The following is an 18,289-nucleotide window of genomic DNA, read 5'->3' as shown; positions in this document are numbered from 1 at the left end:
CCACCAGTGAGAGCTGTCTGGCTTGCTATTTACTTCTATACTTTTTTTTCTATCAGTTATCAACTATTAATATCTAGTTTTCCAAATAATTAATTTTACTTTGAAGTAATTGCTGTTTAATGTTTTGAGGTATTTATCTAATACAGTCTGTTTCATTCTAATTAGCAATACAAAAGTGCTGACTCATCTAGCAATACCTTAGACCAAAAGTTCTTTAAAAGTAATTTGGAACCCTGTGAAGCAGAAGGTAGTCAGACACACCCTGGAGATCTAAAACAGTGAGCATGAGATCCCATTTCTACAGAAAGAAAACATACAGCTTGGGTGCATAAACTAACTATAGTACTAAAGAAAAGCTAAAGCCAACCAGAGCAAAAGCTTGAGTTTTTAGTTCTTGGATCATTCTAGTAACATCTTTCTACCAGGATGACACAGTCTGGTTAAGAAGTTAGCAAAGGATTTGACTTCATTTTTGGATCATGTTTTTTCCTCCACCCTGCCAGCAATTGTACACACTTCCTAGACTGAGCCTTCAGGTGACTCTAGCAAATGGATACTTAAATCCTGGATCATTGGTGCAGGCAGAACAACCCTTTGTCTAGCAATGTCAATACTTAAGCACTTATTGGGTGCCCCCAGAAGCACCACTCAGAACACCTAAAAGCCTCTGAATTCCAACAGAGGCTGATACACAGCCCTTCATACACTCAGCCTACCTCCACAGCAACAGCCCAGGAGGGACCAGAACATGCACGCAGCTCCAGGCATACAGATGTCCTTTTGGACACACTGCCAAAAGGTTCCTTGTTCCAAACAATTACAACTCCATCTAACACTCTGAGCACTGAGAGCAACCTGTTTACATGTTTAAAAATAATCACGATTTAACTATTTCTGTTTTCCCCTTGATGACTTCTGGACAAAGAAACAAACTAGGTATTAAATTTTACAGAAATTTTCTGTATCTTTTACCAAAAAAAGTAATCCAGAACAGAATGGCAATGTCCTGTAAATCCAGGACAATACTGGAAATATTTAGGATTTCAGCTGGCTTATTTCCTCCTCATTTCTATGGTTATCCCTTCATCCAGCCTAAAGAGCACTAATCAGAGAGACTGATTTGTAAACTAAGCATAATATATGCCAAATATGACAAATCCATTATCTCAGCAACTAATGAGGAGGGAGTTTTATAGCATCCTCTTTCTTAGTATTTATTTTAATTATTATTTGAACACATCTTGATCTTCTTTGCCCTAACATGGTAACGTCCAGTTTTAGCTCAAAAAAGACCCTGTGGAATTCAAGCAAACTCATGAAAATAGTAATTTTTACACCACTGAACTCTCAGAAATCCTATTTTACCACAAATTCTATCACTTTAGTGGATACTAGGGAACAATGATGTTTCCTTGGGATCTTCCAGTCCAGAGCTCTTCTCACTGCTCCCTTTCATTAGCCATGGAGGGGGAAGGAAGCTCTGCCTTGACCCCCAGACTGGTCAAAAAAAACCACCATAAGCGAACATCACCATTCAGACCTTCAGCCAGTCCACATGGAAGTCAGGAAGGATTTTCTTCCAATATTAAAAGTCTTGTTAAGAATTGGTTTTGTGCATTTGTTTTCCACGGCCAGGTTTTGCAAGTGCAGGGTCTACAGTGGTGGCTACTATGAAAAGCTGCCAGAAGCATCCCCCATGTCCAGCAAAGCCACTGCCAGCCAGATCTGAGAGTTCTGATCTAAGAGATCAGAGAGCTGCTGTGAGGAAAATTAACTCCATCTCAGCCAGACACAATACAGTTGGCAAGTGCTCTACTCATACAAATATAAATGGGTCACCATCTGACATGCATGGGGAAACAGCAATCCCAGCCAAACTTAATTTTACTTCTACTTCTCTTTGCAATACACGACACTGCTAAGATCCTCCAGACAAATTACTCTTAACCAATTCACTGCTCTCAGGGCAGCACCTGAATTTCCCTCTGTCCCCCCTGCCAACAAAGAGAATGGGGAAATACAGAGACTGGGAAGTCATCCATTAGTTGGCATCCCCATGGCACAGGAGCACCGGCATCTTCCCTTCCAGCCCCTAGAGAAACTTCTACCAACATAAGGTTATCCAGAAATTATCATGCTTTCACCTAAACAAAGTTATTGAGCTCAGCAACAGACTATTTAACAGTAAGACATATTCTTGAAACAACCCTTCTTTGACCTACTAAATCATCTTCTGTATTCATTTTTAATGAAATTATGGTAAGGCTAGAAATATTATTTCAGTGAGGAAGAAAAAAGAAAATCTATACAGGGTGTTGGAAGAGTCTTCTCCCAAAAATGTTTAACAAGTATGCTTTCTGCAGATTACTAGTCCTAGCTCCAGTTCCTCCATGCAAGGAAAGCAAGCAGCACCTAAAAATGTTTATTGTATTTATATGTATTTAAGTTATTATAATGCAGACAAGATTTTATCTGAGACAAGCTCAAGCACAAGGTAAAAGAATTATAACAATTTATAAAAAAGTGAATATTTCTGAAAACTCTAGAGTAGAATCATTACAGAGGCTTTAGGCATGGTTAGTGAATATTTATTGAGTTCAGGGAAACAGAAGTAAAAAACTAAAAAACAAAACAAAACAAATTTCTCAGTTCTTTGCCAACAATTTATCCAAGCCAATTAATGATAGATACTAGTCCTAAAAAGGAAGAAGTATAGGGAAAAAAATAACTCACCTTCTTCTTACATGTTGGCTCACTAAAATTAAAATTTCAGAGCTTAGTTTCAACTGTTTGTTGAAAGAATACCCAAAAATCAGTACAAATTCCTTTACAAATTTTGGGTTTTTTTAAAGCAATCAACATTAGTTACCACTAACCAATGATCAGGTTTTGCTACAATCTCCTGTAAGGCTTTTATCTCATCATCAACTACTCTTTCTGATTAACATGTCTGGGCCTTTTCCCTACAAAATCTAGCAACTGAAGTCAAATTACTTTAAAGAGCAGCTGAGTAAACAGGAAAAAACCCAACAAAACTACATATTATTCTGAAAGAAAACACCAAATACTGTCAAAAGAATGAAGTCACCCACCAAGAAATCCATAACAGTAACATCATTTAACATGTTCTAGACATCTAGCTAAGTTTTTACTGTTTTTCTTCAAAATAAAATAAGATATATAATTACATCTATGTACACTGTGCTTTCTTTGTGGGTACTAAAACCAAAAATAAGCTATTTATTAATCAATTTATTTTTTTTCTTTTTTTTTTTTCCCAACACACAAATATATTTGGCTAGAACTAAAAATACATAATTAGGAGTGACATGTGACACCATAAACGGTTTTTGCAAAGGGAATCTTCTTGTTGCTCTTCATTACACAACTTGTCTGAATTGTCACATAAATAATTAATCCTTACCTTAAACAATGCATTTTCCTTCATTTACTGAGAGAAATGTGACCTTTAGAAATAAATAAATTGTTCTGTTACAGATGGGATGTCAGACACCAGCAAGCTATTGCCAGTTTCAAAAACAAGGAGCCATTCATAACTACAATTCATATTCTGTTCTCATTCTTCTGAAATCTTGGCTCCCTTTTTACAATCATTTGTAACTGTCAGTATGCTGAAAATAGATACCTAGCAATATTGTTTAGCCCAACTCCCTTCATATCTGCAGCTTAATTTAAGCAACGTCTTATTTCCCCAATCACAGTAAATAAATACAGTCTTAGGGTCTTCAGTGTTCTGCACTTTCAGAAACAAAATCATAAAACACACAAGTGCTTCTCTTATCGATATTAAAAAAGCCCAATTTAACCGCCTCTTGTTTCAGTCACAAAATTAACTGTTTAAAATTGTTAACACATAAATAAACTAGGAAATGTTTTTCACTAAGTAGTAGAAAAGGTACCTAAATAATCTGAAAGAAATACATATAGGATACATAATAAAAAGCAGCTCCCTGACAGAGAAATACAGTCATCTCTACAGCAAAACACAGCAGCTCATCAGAAGTGCCTTACTAGAGTAAATAAAAAAATTTTTTAAGTTGGTGGGCTTTTTGTTGAGTTTCAGTTTTTTGGGGTTGGTGGGTTTTTTGTTTATTTGGTGGGTTTTTTTGTTTTAGGGTTTGTTTTTTTGTTATAATATGCAAGGCCATCCTAGTGGAAACTTTTACAAGAACACAGTTGTTTCTACTTCAGTCTCTGCCCAAGGACTCAGGCTACACTTCCTTCTCAGAGACAGAGGAGCAAGGACTATTTTAGTGTTCTGGCCCTGACAGGGAAACAACAAAAAATAACTGCGGAAAGACACAATCACAGCACTCAGTTGCATACAGGATATCCAGATTTAAGTCCTTGGGCTCCTTGCTCTATATGTCTCCATATCAGGAACAAAGAAATATCCCACTCATAGGTCTAGAGAGCTGATTTTTTATATAAAAAGGTGTACAAAACTGGTGTCTAGGTGATATTTTTAGTCTATTACCAGTTTTAGGAAAAATAGTAACAAAAACACTTTATTTCAAAGAACATCTTAAATCCCAAACCTCAGCAAGACAAGGCTTATCTTACCCGAGGAACTGGGGACAGTGGTATGGGTGAGTGAACATACAGCTCTCCACTGTGCTTGGTCCTTAAGGGCACCTCTCATACTTCTCAAATGAAGATGATTCTCTCTCAGGTAGAGAGAATATTTGGCAATAATATGAAGACTATGCATTCAAATTAATTCTCACAATGTCCTTGTACAAACACTGAAATTTCAGTATTTCACTTTAAAATTTTAACAGATCATTTATATTAATTTTCTATAAATGAGAAACAAACAAAAGTATACTTAGTATGAGGAAATACACCCAATGCTTTCTAATAGTTTTCACAGAGAAATCATATGAGGCACAGTGCCATGCATCAGAAAGAGTGAGACAGACATTCAGAGACAATGAAACTGCAAAACTAACCCACCTTGACACAGAAAGTACCGCCAGTTTCCTTTGTGCAAGAAGCTGTTTCTCAAGTATCCATCCCACCAGGCAAACAAACACAGCTTTCCTTTGGAAACAGGCCCTGATAAACACCTCTGAAGTCCTCACTTAAAGAAAAGGACTTCCACTTTGAAAGATCACCAGATATTTTCCAAGCAGAGGAATGAAAAACTGCCAGACATGACATCTCCTAATAAAGCAGTAATTGGACAAGTACAGGCCATCACATAAACACCATCCTAACATTAACATCCAATCTCCAGTCCCAGCTGTTCAGTGTGAAGGTAAGTCCTGTACACAAGAGACTCAAGTGATTCCAGATTCTCAGAACTATCAGCTTTGTAATTCCTCCCTCCACAGTGTGCAGTCTACAGCATATCCTCTTCCTGTCTAAATGGGTTTGGTTAAGGACACTCCATTGCAGCAATCAATTAAAAGCATAATTATAACTTACAGCCACAATAAAAATTTGCCATTTTCATTTAGCTTTCAAGAAAGGATTTTTTTTCTGTTGACAAAACAAGAATTATCCTCTATTTTACTTCACAAGATAGCCATGGAATTCTTTTATGTAAGAAATTCTAAATACCTGCACTTCATGCCTAAATTGATGTACAGACACACTAAAGAAGGGAACACAAGCTAGCACTATCATCACAAGTATCCATTTTGGAAGTACTCCTTTGGATTTTGCTCTTAGCCAAGGAAGCCTTTGCATATACCCCACTCCCACTGCTCCCTGGTTGTTAAAACATACATTCCCTTGACACACACAGAGAAAAGTACTAGGAATTTTTTAATCATGGTTTGAAGAAGAAGCTCTTTTTAAAGCAATCTAGAGGACAGAACACAGAGGCAATAATTTTTCCAAGTTACTCACTAGTTGAATTTGCTCTGAGGTAGGAAAAGTAACCAGCACAGACTTGTCACTACCTGATTAGCAATGCATGAATGGAATGTCCAAACACCTATGAACAGATAAGTTGCATAAGCAGAGTAAATTAAAACAAATAAAATATGTTACATTCCATTCTTTTACCCATGTAGTTTTTCCTTATCAAGAAGTGGCAGAAGCACCTTCACTATTGACCTTTACTGCCCTAACTTAAACAAGGGATAGATGCAGATGCTATGGCTAATGAAAACACATTATTTAACCTTTCATCTCTTTTCTTGCAACATCCCCATGACAAAGATGAAGGTTTACTACTATTCTTCCCCTTTGCATAAATTAGAATTGAAAAAAAATAAGTTTGGAGACTTTACCTGGAAAAACCATAGAAAACTTACTCAACAAGAATAGAGCTCAGATTGATAGTGCAAGCTATACACTTGTAGATAGAAAGGAGCCCACATGACTTTCAGCACTACAGCTGTGTTAGGACAAAAATAAGTAAACATAAAAATTCCCACATCATAAGAACATCATAAGAACTTTCTTTTAAAAAAAGCAATTGATTTAATCTGTGGCCCAAGCGTGAGATTTTAGAATCATTATGCCAAAATTAAGAATTTTTTTTTAATGGTGTAGCAAAGGGTTCTGCACCTAACAGGAATCTCATCCTCACAATGAGCTAGGATAACCCATTCCTGTGCCCCTTGTTTGAAGGCACTGACAGTGCTTCACCCCTGCTGAACAGACACATGGATGGCTAGTGTATATGTATGAATCATAAATCCTCATTTGTTAGTTGGTATGTGTACTTGCTGTCATACTTGGCCTTAAAATCCTCACTTCTTTTCCACCTGCAAAACAGGTAATGAGAATTATCTAGAAAGTGAACTAAAATGTCTTAGTGTCATTATTAAAATTTATCTTCACTGATAATCCCTTTAATAAGTTTTTAAGAGAGTTAGCAATGGCAAACTAAAAAAAATATGCAAGTTCCACTAGTTTCAGACAAAGCTTTTTCAGATGAGAGAGAAATCACAGAATATTCTGAGCTGGAAGGGACCCACAACACACATCAGAGTCCCACTCCTGGCTCTGTATATGGCCACCCTGGAATCATACCATGTGCCTGAGAGCATTTTTTGAACTCTGTGAGGCTTGGTGCTGGTCTCTGGGGAGCCTGTTCCAAACTCACCCACTACTCCCTTCCTCTCCTTCCCCACTCCCCCCAAAAAAAAGTATCAATTAATATTGACACAAAATTAGGTAAAGTAGAATCTCAATTTATGTTAAATAAATCTAATCCCAACCTATTAAGAACTGACATGTCTGAAAATAAGGACATGATACACATAGTTGTACATGCCACAAAAACCTTTGCCGAGAAAGAACTTGAATTCTGGAATCGTACTGCACTGCGTCATCCTGAAAGCTTGTCAGAGTATCAAACAAGCTGAAATGCTGCACAAAGTTGGAGCAGTTGCTGCAATTACTGGTTGTCTTTGAAAAACAGCAGCGTCTGCTCAAGTGGAAATATTGATTCCTTAGGGATGTCTCTTTCTCTACAGCACTACATTGCTTTGGAGATGGATTATCCCATAGAGACAGTTTCACAGTATCTGTCACTAAACAAAACTGAGCTAAATTCAGGGTCCTGACCACATGGATTAGGACATGGACAGCCAAGGAATTTTTGCCAATAATAGTCTTAGTGATATCTCAGTGATTTCTGCCAATAATGTTGGCCAGAAATCTAACCCATTAAAAGCTGATTTCATGAGTTTCTGCTTCTTTCACATTCCCAACTCCCTAGGTAGTATCTAGTAACACACCTCTACCTGTGGCAGTGCCCAAACTAGAGAGAAAGCAGTTCTGATCTAGAATGACAATTCCCAAATTCCTAGAATTACAGCCAAACAAAACTAATATTAAATATTCTTTTATACTCAAATGGCTTCATGTAAGTCTTGTGTGAACATTAAGTGAAATGGCCTATAGGCATTAATGTATATTATTTATATATATTAATATGCACATATATCAGTGTCTATAATAAAGTGCAAGTCCAGAAGTAATACTGTCATATATAAGGAATAGATAATATTTTACAGAAAAATCACTATCTATACTTACCATAATAGCAACATAACCAAACTAAGAGCAGGTGCAATCACAAATCTCAGTACTTTTATGTTTTGGGATGACAAGAACAAGCACCTAATACTTCTTTGAAGTCTCCCAGCATCCAGCTACCAAAAGCCAAATCCTGTTAAATATTAAAATATGTAGTAGCAAGCGCTACACAATGATGTGCTTACAGGAAATCAAATGGGATACAAAAATCACCACATGCGATGTCCTCTTTGAGCATAAATGCAAAAGGCAGTGAGACAGTGGTTTTGTAGAACCTACCTTTGTACTCTCAGAAACATGGGTTACACCAGAGGCCATCCAGCTACCAGCATACAGCAGGCAAGGGGCACTGAGTGTTGACTTTACACAATGAGCCCCTTAGTCCAGCATCTGTAATACTCTTCCGGAAGTGTCTGTGCTCTAACTACACAGAGTTGCCACAGAAAACACATATTTTCAGATTTGGACTGCAAGGACCAATTGCTCCCAGGCTTCTTCCCAGCATGTTCTAACTATACCAACAAGTGAAGTCCAAGAACAAGACAGGGTAGATGACAGGAGCTCATGTTTCAACAGAACACTACTAGGAGCAAGTCTTAGGGTGATATGGGGAAAGGTAATGTTGCAGAGGAAAAATCACTGCTGGAAAGATAATCAAATTTTTACAGAAAAATTTGCTTTAAGCTCCAAACTGTTTCAATTACCTTCTGGTGGTGGTGGAGGGAAATCCTCTGTGTCCATTCTAGTGTATCCACCGCACCTTTAGCAGATTGGAAAACTCTGGAAAAATGAAGGGAACATGTTTTGTAGATTAACTCAATTTCCAAATACTGAGACACTCCTTTTCAATTTGGCCAAGCTCATACCTATTAGCTAATACCATTATGGAAGAGAGGAAATTTGCCTGGCTTCTTGCTTCAATGTGAATACAGTCCAAAATTTTATGTACACAGCCCTCAGTATTGCAGCCAATTCTTTTCATGATCTCAGTAAGACAGCTGAAGAAAGATGAAGTTTTAAACTATTTGGTACTCTGCAGTTCCCTCTGTGACAATCACAAGGAGATTACTAAAATATGTTATTTCAATGTCTGTTTGGAGTACATATTCCATCTCAAAATCTTTGTGAAGGGGTGAAAGATAAAAATTCTAGGAAGCTTATCAGTTTTCATAATGCTTTTCTCTATCCAGCAATCAGAAATAACAAGATTTAATTATACACCCTGTACACAGCTTCTTTCCACTGTTTGGTTTTTTTCGCTAATCTTAGAAATTCTGCTTGAGTCCCTCTACTCCCACCTTTCCTAAGGAGAGTGAAGTACTAGTAAGCAAGTTCCTGAGGATCTTTTCTTTCATCTTCTTTTCTCAAATGCCATTGATCTCATGCCTTAAGGAAAAGAATAACTCTACAAAGCATTCCCCTACTTTGGTACTCAATACACAACTGAAGAGAGCAAAGCCCAGAACCCATGAGAGACGTCATCTCTCCTTCCCCATAATGCTACTTAATAGTGACATTCCAGTATCATCAGGAAGGAAAACCTACTGTACTAAGCAATGCACACATTCTGCTCACAGACCATTTTCACTCAAACTCAAGGGACAGCATGTCAAAAAGACAATTTCAGAATAAGGCTGAGGAGGAAAAATAAGTTTTCAAAAGCTACAAAAGCCAGTGGAAGAGTCAATTCTGAATTTACTTCCTACTCTTGAGTGGCCCATAGATATTAATCTGAAGTTATATCTTCTGCTGGTAACAAAACAGCTCAAACCCTTGTAAAATCTCCATAGCCCAAATATGAAAGGATTAAGCTGAAAGAGACAGTGAAATGCAAGGTACAGTGGCAAAATATTAAACTAAATGGATCAGGATACAACAGTCAAATCAGTTGCCGCTTTCAGAAAAAGTGGTAGTGAATTAAGAAAAAAAAAACCAACTTCAAAAAAGGATCCAACCCTAGGAGGCACCAGGCAATTTACCTCACTAACATTAGATTTGCAAGTGTGAATTATCAGGACAGATGTGCCAGGAAGGATAACAACTCTGGTAGCGCAAGATCCTGTTATGATGAGACAATTCATAACGTCATTTACTAAGCATACAAAATTCCTTTTTAAACTGTCTTAAGCTTTGGAAACTCTTAATCCAGTCCTAGACAAAATCAAGTAGCTTCAGAGCCAAGACTCAGAAAGGATTCACCCACATATACAACACCTGTCTATAACACAATATGCTTTCAGTATACAATGTTCCTTCTAAAGCTTCTCTACAGTTTATATCTGCAGGGCTCCAAGGCATGTTCCTGCTTACAGATGTCTGGAATGCATCCTGCCACACCAAAACTGTCAGCCAAAACAAGGAATAGTTACAGTTTGAAGAAATGGCTATTTTTCTATATTTTTTTAAAGCTGCTCATGACTGGAGCATAGATTTTCAAGTGTGACACATGTAACAGCCAGCAAACCTCTGAAAGTGAGTCTCAGCACCTTTTCCAAATGCATCTTTGAGTAGCTAAAAGGCTTTCAGAATGATTTTTTTTTCTTTAAAAAATATAATGCAAACTTTTAAATATCTATCAAAGTTAACTTCCAACAGTGATATTTTAAAATCAATTCCTTTGTCACCAGCAAATATTAATGAGACAGAGCTGAACCAACGAGCTTGATTTCCATTTTGATCTAGCTCAGAGTGACATGCTTCAAATTACACAAGAATTGTGTAAAAGAAGGACACAGACTCAGTGTTAAGAGTCCTACCCATGACCTGCTTGCTCCCATCTGAACAGTGCAGTTATTCACAAGAAGAAAGATACACTTTCTCACTTAAGAATGCCCCAGGGGTTGATTTATACATTACATTAACTCATTTTGAAGCTCCACATATTTTTTGCTACTTTTCAGATGCTGAGAAAAATCCTGCAGCAGGAAAGGGAGCTTGTGTATTACAGATTGCATTAATACCCTCCAAAAAGAAGATAATTGCCATAATGTAGCAGACAGCACATTTATGAACAATCTCTAATACCACCATATTTCAAAGAGAAGTTTTTCACTCTTCTTTAGAGAGGCATGGGAACTAACTCAGCTTAAAGATGTTTAAATAAATATTAAGGTAGATGATTTAATTTAACTAGCAGCATATTGTACATTTGCATTTGTAGCTCAAGTGCTTTTCACATTGATTCTCCTCCTAACAGAGATACACAGCATAGTTTACAGGTGAATTTAGACAGTAATAGTGAAAATCAAAGCTCAGATTAAGCTGAAACGGACTTCTGAATGTTCTCTCATACACTCAGGACAGGTGTTTTCAAAATTAAATAGGGTTGCTCAGGGCCTTTGTTCCCCCAAGTTATGAAACCCCACGAAGGTGGAGGTTTCACCACCCCCCAGAGCATCCTGCTCCTGAGCTTAACCAGAAATTCCAGGAAGAATTTTCCCCATAATCCCAACTGGAGCAGCTTGCAGCCATTGCCTCTCATTCTCCTGCTGTGCACCCCTGAAAAAAGCCTGGCTCCACCTTCTTTCCAACCCTGCCTTGAGAAGCAGAAGACTGCAATTCAATCCCCCTCCATCCTTTCTTCTCAAAACAACACAAACCCAGTTCTCTCTGCCTCTTCTGACCTCTTCCCACCCCCAACCATAGCACTGGCCTTTACTGGACTTGCTCCAGTTTGCTAGTTCCTCTCTTGTACTAGGACTTCACAATGAGCACTGAATCCCAGATGCAGCATTGAGACCACTGAGTAGATGCCAGTTGGTTTAACATAAAATTACATTAAAAAAATTAACAGCTTTTAAGACACAGAATATTAAGATTTGGTTCCAAAGGTACTTTAAAAACTGCAAAAATAAAAAATCCTTATTAAACCTGTGTCATTATATTCATGCATATTCCATCATAAAATTACAAATATGAATAATTGCCCTGACCTACTCAAAATGACATAGAGGTTCTAAAAATTTGGAGCTCTTTTCCCTCATGTAATGTTGTTTTCTCAAACACAGTATAACCTGTGTTTAATAACTCAAACTGCACCCTTCCTGACTCCACAGCAATCACAGGAACAAAGGGACAGCAAAAAACTCTGAGTTACATAGCTGAAAGTTTAACATTTCCCACTGGCATCCAGATGTGAAAGGAATTTACCTGACTTGGTGCTCATCACTTTCTTTGCTTCAGATGTGGGTAGAGATAGCAGTGACTGCTGTGGGCCACAAAGTTGGTCTACAGATTGTCTCCTTTCCCCACCTTCCCCAATATTTCTCCTGTGTGTCCCATGTACAGGGGGAGAGGAAAAGGAGTTCCTGGACCTTTGAAAATGGGCAACTGACCCTCTCTGGTCTAAACATTTCCAGTGTCTACTTCCTGATGTTTTCATCCAGTCCTTTCCTGCCAAACTGTTAGGAGGAACAGGTAATTCTTACTCATATTTACAGATTGGAAGAGGAAAGATAGTCTTGCGATTTTTTAAGTTCCCAGTTTATCTGCCCACTTATAGCTGAACCAATCTATCTAGACAAACCCCAACTATCCCAATCCTAAGGGACTACCATTAAGAAAAAATACTTGTAGCACAATAGCATGCTTTTATTCCAGATGTGTAGCTAGTAACTTCCTAAGTTTGGCACTAAAAATCAAGAAAAATTATAATAAATGCATGCATTTTCAAAGAAAAAAAAATGCAACAAGTCCTTTATTATACTGCAATATCTTTAGTTCCTTGTTGCAGTGTGTTTCTTGTTAATGGTATGTTCTGTTATTGGCCAAGTTGATGGTTTGGTCCAAGGTAGACTCTCCCACCCCACGTTGTCAATCTACCCTGAGTGTCCTGTCAATCCTACCTTAGGCCCACCGCATACTTGGAATTCCACTTTGGAAGTCCCCTAAATTTCAACGTTTGATTAGTCCATGTGAACCAATTTCCCCCCCTACCTCCCTCATTGGAGGATGATTTTGCCTTTTACCCTCCCCGGACATCTCTGATTAGCTGATGCTTTGTACCCTCCCTTTAAATTGCCTCCCTATTTCAGCTGTTGCACGCTCGCATTTTCTGTCTTTTGCCCCCAAGATTCCCCAGAACAATAAATCCTTCATTATCCCATGCAAAAGACCTCCCTCTCATCCTTGCCTCCTCAGAGCACAGACTGACTAGAGTAGAGCAAGTGCTCTACTCACACCTCGAGTCATCCTGCTCCTGGGGTGTGACCCACTCCTGGTGCAGGCTGAAGTGACAGAGCCAGATAAGCACCAGCCCATGTGTTAGTTCCTGACCAAGTTTGCAATGCTTTCTAAGTTTTAAGTTGATTTGTAAGGAAAATATAAAAGGAATTAAAACACCACATTAAAACCAGATGTTCATGGGCAATGTTTCTAATGCAGAGAAGTCTCACACAGTTAAAGGAGTCAGATCTCCAATGGCAGTCACACTAGAAACCAAAATCCTCCAAGTGTGAAATGGTCCCTAAGGACAGCTCCCAATACTTCAAATTTTCCACCAACTACACTCACCTTTGACCATGGAAGCTGGCACTGAAGGAAGTGCAAGTCTGTGATGTTCCACAGCAGACCTCACAAACACAATGTGCTAATACCTGCCAAACCTGTGAGACTGAGATTCTGGTTCCACAGCAAAGGGCAGTTTCAGCAAATGAAACAAAAGCAAAGACACTTTTATGCTTGTCCAAAGACTATAGAAGAATGTCAACATTTCTCTCTCACACTCAGTTTTCCTTTCTCCTAACCTCTGGTAATTCCTTTTGCCTCCAGGACTAGGTTTCTCAGCTGCTTCTACGTAAGTGATTTTGTTCAGTGATTTCCTCTAATTGTGGGACAAACAACAGACTATCAGCTCTCAACTAAAGGATTACAAATACTGATCAACATCTGCATTTCCACTTCAATAAAACTATTTTCCGACAGTCACTACTTGTGCAGAAGTCAGAATGCAACAAAAATGGGACTGGCACAAACTGCCAAAAGGCAGTGCAGCATTCAGAGCTGGGGCACAGTACTTATGTACTGAGCTCCCAAAGGGCACATGCTGCTAAGCTTTCTCAGCTCTGTCACCCTAAGAACGGTACAAGTGACTCACATACCTTCTCTTTAGGGTGTGTGCACTGTAACTGCAGCAACATCAGGAGTCTTCATTCTTAACACTGCAGAGAGAATGAACATTTTGTAATAGGAAACAAGCTGAATCAAGGAGGCTGATTTCCAACAAACTGTGACTTGTTCAGAAACCTTAGTCCAAGCAGAAATGCAATGTCTCCTAGAAAGCCTGAAAGTCTAAAAAACAAACTAAAAAAAAACAACATCAAAACAAGAAAAGATGCAAAGGCAAAACTCATGAATGTCTAAAATCCCCTTGTTTCCACATCACTTAGTGAATATTGCTGTATAATGCCCAATTGAGTATTCCGCCTAGAACTACAGAGCTCCCACTGGGAAGTAAATCTTGAAAAAAAAAAAATGATATAAAGATTCTTCCAGTAGGGCAGAGAAATAACAAGATAAAAGAAGGCAGAAGGTAGAAGGTTAATTTCCCATTTTTTCCCGCTGTAGCTCAAGAAGGCTCTCTTACAGACAGAAAAAATAAAAACTGATTGTACAATTTGCTCTCCATACAAGTTATTCCTAAGAAACATAGACAGTAAATTTTTTTAAGAGGTGTCTACAGTGAGTATGAATGAAGAAGCCATTTATATTATGACAGCTTCCCGTCCCATGCTGCAAGAGGGCAGAGAAGTCTGTATCAAGACTGGATCGTTATTTCTTTCAATGTACATTTGATTTTATTAATAGCTAAGAGTCCTGTTCTATATGAATTTTATTCTTAAACTTAGCAAAGAAAATTACTGAAATTGCAAGCAATGAAAAAAAAAAAGGAAGTACATAGGTTCAGGTACAAAATTAATAGGAAGACCAATTCCTGGCTCAGTTAAAGTTGAGCGACATTCTATTTCTTACAGCAATTCAAACAAGATCTGCAGAGATGCACATTTTTCAGAATGAACAGAGAATCCACTTTGATAAAAGCTACTTTGCTTATCTGCTCCCTTTTCTCATATCAAACAGTATCCTGCTCAAGGCCGGAGAAAGTACAGCAGCAGCAAGCCCTGAATAAAAAGCGATCTACAGAGACATCCCAAAAAACACGGCTGAAGATTGGTTTTCTAATCTTCCTTTTTAGAGGGTTTGACTTACAACATTTCTTCACCTAGATTCCTGCTCAGTACATTACCTAGAGGATAGGACAGGAGGAGGGAAGCAAAGATTGCATTTGTAGATTTGTCCAAAGGATCCTGATCACAGTGAAATCAGCACTGTTAAATTCTTTGTATTTAAGTTCCTCCCCTCTAGAGATTATTATTGCAAGGCAAATTACAGAATTGATAAATTAGTTCAGGTTGGCAGGAGGTCATGTAGTCCAACCTGCTGCTCCAAGCCAGGTCCACTACCAAGTGAGACAAGGCTGCCTTATCTGCTGAGATACTGAAAAATCTCTAAAGACAGACTGCACAACTGTCAGGCATCCTGCTGCCTTGTTTTGTTGTCCTCCTAGAAAAAAACATTGACCTCATATCTAGCTAGAACTACACTTACTTCAGTTATGGCCATAGCCTGTGGTCCTGCCCCCTTCCTCATAGCCTGCCAGCTGGTGAGAGCACACTGCCAGGCCCCCATGAAGATTCTTTCTCCTCCGGGGCACTGCTGCTATTCCCTAGCATTGTAGCAGCCTTGTGCTGAACTTGCTCCGTTTTACCCACATCTTTCCTGTACTGGGGTGAGGTGTGGACACAAAACTGGATGCAATACTGCAGATGTGGTTTGACAAGTGCTGAGTAAGAGGAACCTTTCCCCTCTGAGGAGACATTCCTTCCCAGGTGTGTAACCTTACCCTCCTCATTGCTGAATTCCGCAGAGTTCTTGCCAGCCAGCTCCTCCAATCCACCCAAGTCCTTCTGACTGACAGCCTGAATCTCAAGCACATCCGCTGTCCACCCCTTTCCCCCAGTTTAGTGTCACTTGCAGGCTCCATGAGCAAGGGCTGGTGGACTTTCACTTCATGCATAACATTAAACTGGACACATCCTATGATGGACGGCTGGGGCTCTCCACTGTTTACCAGCCACAACCAGCCACCTCCAAAACCAACCATCCCACCAGGCTTCCACCCATCCAGCAGCACACCCACCTAGATCACAACCACATTGTGCAAAAGGCCTTGCTGAATCCAACACAAGCATATGGTTTTATTAAGCTCAGTAGCAATATATTTACTTTGCAAATAGAAAAGCCATGACCTACAAATATTTGGGGAATCAGAGGAATATGGATATAAAGTAAACCACAGAAAGGAAGAGGTTCCCAAACATGCACTTAGGACACCTAACCTTTCTAGTGAATGAGCCTTGCTCCTGTCTTTTGTCCTGGCAACTGTCTAAATACCCAAAATAAGAAGACAGGTATCACCCCAGGATTTGCTGACCATCCTGAAGGTAAAGAGTACAATAAAATATTGCAAGCCTCTGAAGAATTAAAAGGAAACATTGGCATTATATGCTTTAAGTCAAGAATGATCTGTTTTCTTCTGTGCCACACAAACTAGAAAACTACATCACTGGATCAAGACAAAGATCCTTCATGTCCCACATGCAAGCAAAATAAAAATATATTAATATTAAGAGCATTTTTCTTAATTTCTGCTATAATTTGATAGCAATCAAGTAACCTCATCTGGAAAAGCAATCATATTTCTGCAATTTCCTTTTTAAAATTTAATTCAGATTAATCCTTTTCAATGCCGGATATGAAGAATTATCTTAATTGGCAATATCCTCATCAAGGTTTCTGTTTTTTAATCAGAGAAGATTCTCATATGCTGCAGCACACTTCAATTGTGACATAAATACATATTATTATAATACATGTGCAATTAGAATTATTATGGCCAGAGTTTAGAAATGCTTTTTATTAAAAATGTACCAAAACATCATTTAGTATAGTAATTCTGATCACCCTTACATGTAAAATACAGTAATTTTGTCACAGGGAGTATATCCCCTCAGAAATATGGTTTCATTCTCCAGCAAAGCAAGGTCTTAACTTAAAAAAAAAGCCACAGAAATGTTATTTATGGATACAGTCAATAAAGCATTTTTCCCCTCCAACTGTACATTAGTCAGACATTAATTACAAAAGCAGAAAGTCTTGTTTCAACTTGCACTAAATCTGTCCATCCTAGTTTTACAAGGCATAGGTTGTTTTTCAAAATACTGATGACAACTGATGAAAATTTCCACCAGAAGCTGTTTCCAGCAATGTAAGTGAAAGGATACACTGAAATGAATATTCAGTTACTACTGCTGCCTGCAAACCAGGTCCTGACAGAGATGCTTTACCTAAACATTTTCAGCTCTTTGGGTACTACTGTCCTTGGAAAAGTAACCATGATGTCTCTCATTGAGGACAACTCATTCTATCTGATCATTAAAAAATCATCCAGTTGAACAAATGTATTTCACCTGATGAATAAATATATTAAGAACATAAATAGAGTCTTATTACTGAGTTTCAAAAATACATGGAGTAAAATATGGAAACATATTTCTAATAACAAAGTTAAAATGTACACTCTAGAAAAATAACACTACTTTCATTGATTTTATAACACCAAAATTTTATTTAAATAAATCAGAAATCAGGTAATGCAGCTGTTAAATCATTAATTACAGGAAGAATCAAAAGTACTAATAGCACCTGCTAAGAACAGCCCTTAGCTTCAAAAAATGTATAATGGAAGCCAGATTCTCACAGAAGTGTAAGTTCTACATCTAGTCCAAACATCAGCAGTCTTCACTCTTTCCTTGAACTAGAAATTATCTAGGAGACATCTTTCGTCTCAACCTTCTACAATTTGAAAGTGAAGTTTTTAAAACTTGGCTTAGTCAATCCACAGTTTGCAACAATACTGAATATTAAGTATGAAATTCTAAAAGGACACTGAAGATAAGACTGACAATTGCTTTAGATAAGTGAAAAGTATAAAAACTAGAGACATAGGCTCAAGACTCACTGTAATCCTACCAGGAAATCTAAATATTGCCATCTACTTCTCACTAAGTTGTTATCCCATTTTACAGATGAGGAAGTAATGTTTACCCTCTTTCTTGGAAGTTTTTGAGGTGTACAGTTTGTATTTCTAAGAAAAAAATATTTATTCTATTTATATATATGATTTCTGCAATTTTTTAAACACATTTCG

General features: G+C 38.0%; 1 protein-coding gene across 18 annotated transcripts in view; it reads right to left on the bottom strand.

Annotated features, from left to right (window-relative positions):
• ARHGEF10 (Rho guanine nucleotide exchange factor 10) overlaps positions 1–18,289 on the bottom strand; it is a 108,159-nt gene that overhangs the window by 85,554 nt on the left and 4,316 nt on the right. For 10 of the 18 annotated variants that reach the window (XM_086876020.1, XM_086876012.1, XM_086876005.1 and 7 more), the window contains exons 2-3: positions 14,121–14,180; positions 8,727–8,802 (exon numbers count right to left, since the gene is read on the bottom strand). In XM_086876020.1, coding sequence (XP_086732146.1) covers positions 8,727–8,763 — 37 coding nt within the window. In that variant the 5' untranslated portion in view covers positions 8,764–8,802; positions 14,121–14,180. The remainder of the gene's footprint in view (positions 1–8,726; positions 8,803–14,120; positions 14,181–18,289) is intronic. The other 8 variants (XM_086876016.1, XM_086876019.1, XM_086876007.1 and 5 more) reach the window with 1 other exon arrangement.

This window comes from Cyanistes caeruleus, chromosome 2 (assembly GCF_971803275.1).
Source record: "Cyanistes caeruleus chromosome 2, bCyaCae1.hap1.1, whole genome shotgun sequence".
Taxonomy (NCBI): Eukaryota; Metazoa; Chordata; class Aves; order Passeriformes; family Paridae; genus Cyanistes; species Cyanistes caeruleus.
The sequence above is the reverse complement of the archived record's forward strand: the minus strand, read 5'-3'. Positions and strand labels throughout refer to the sequence as shown.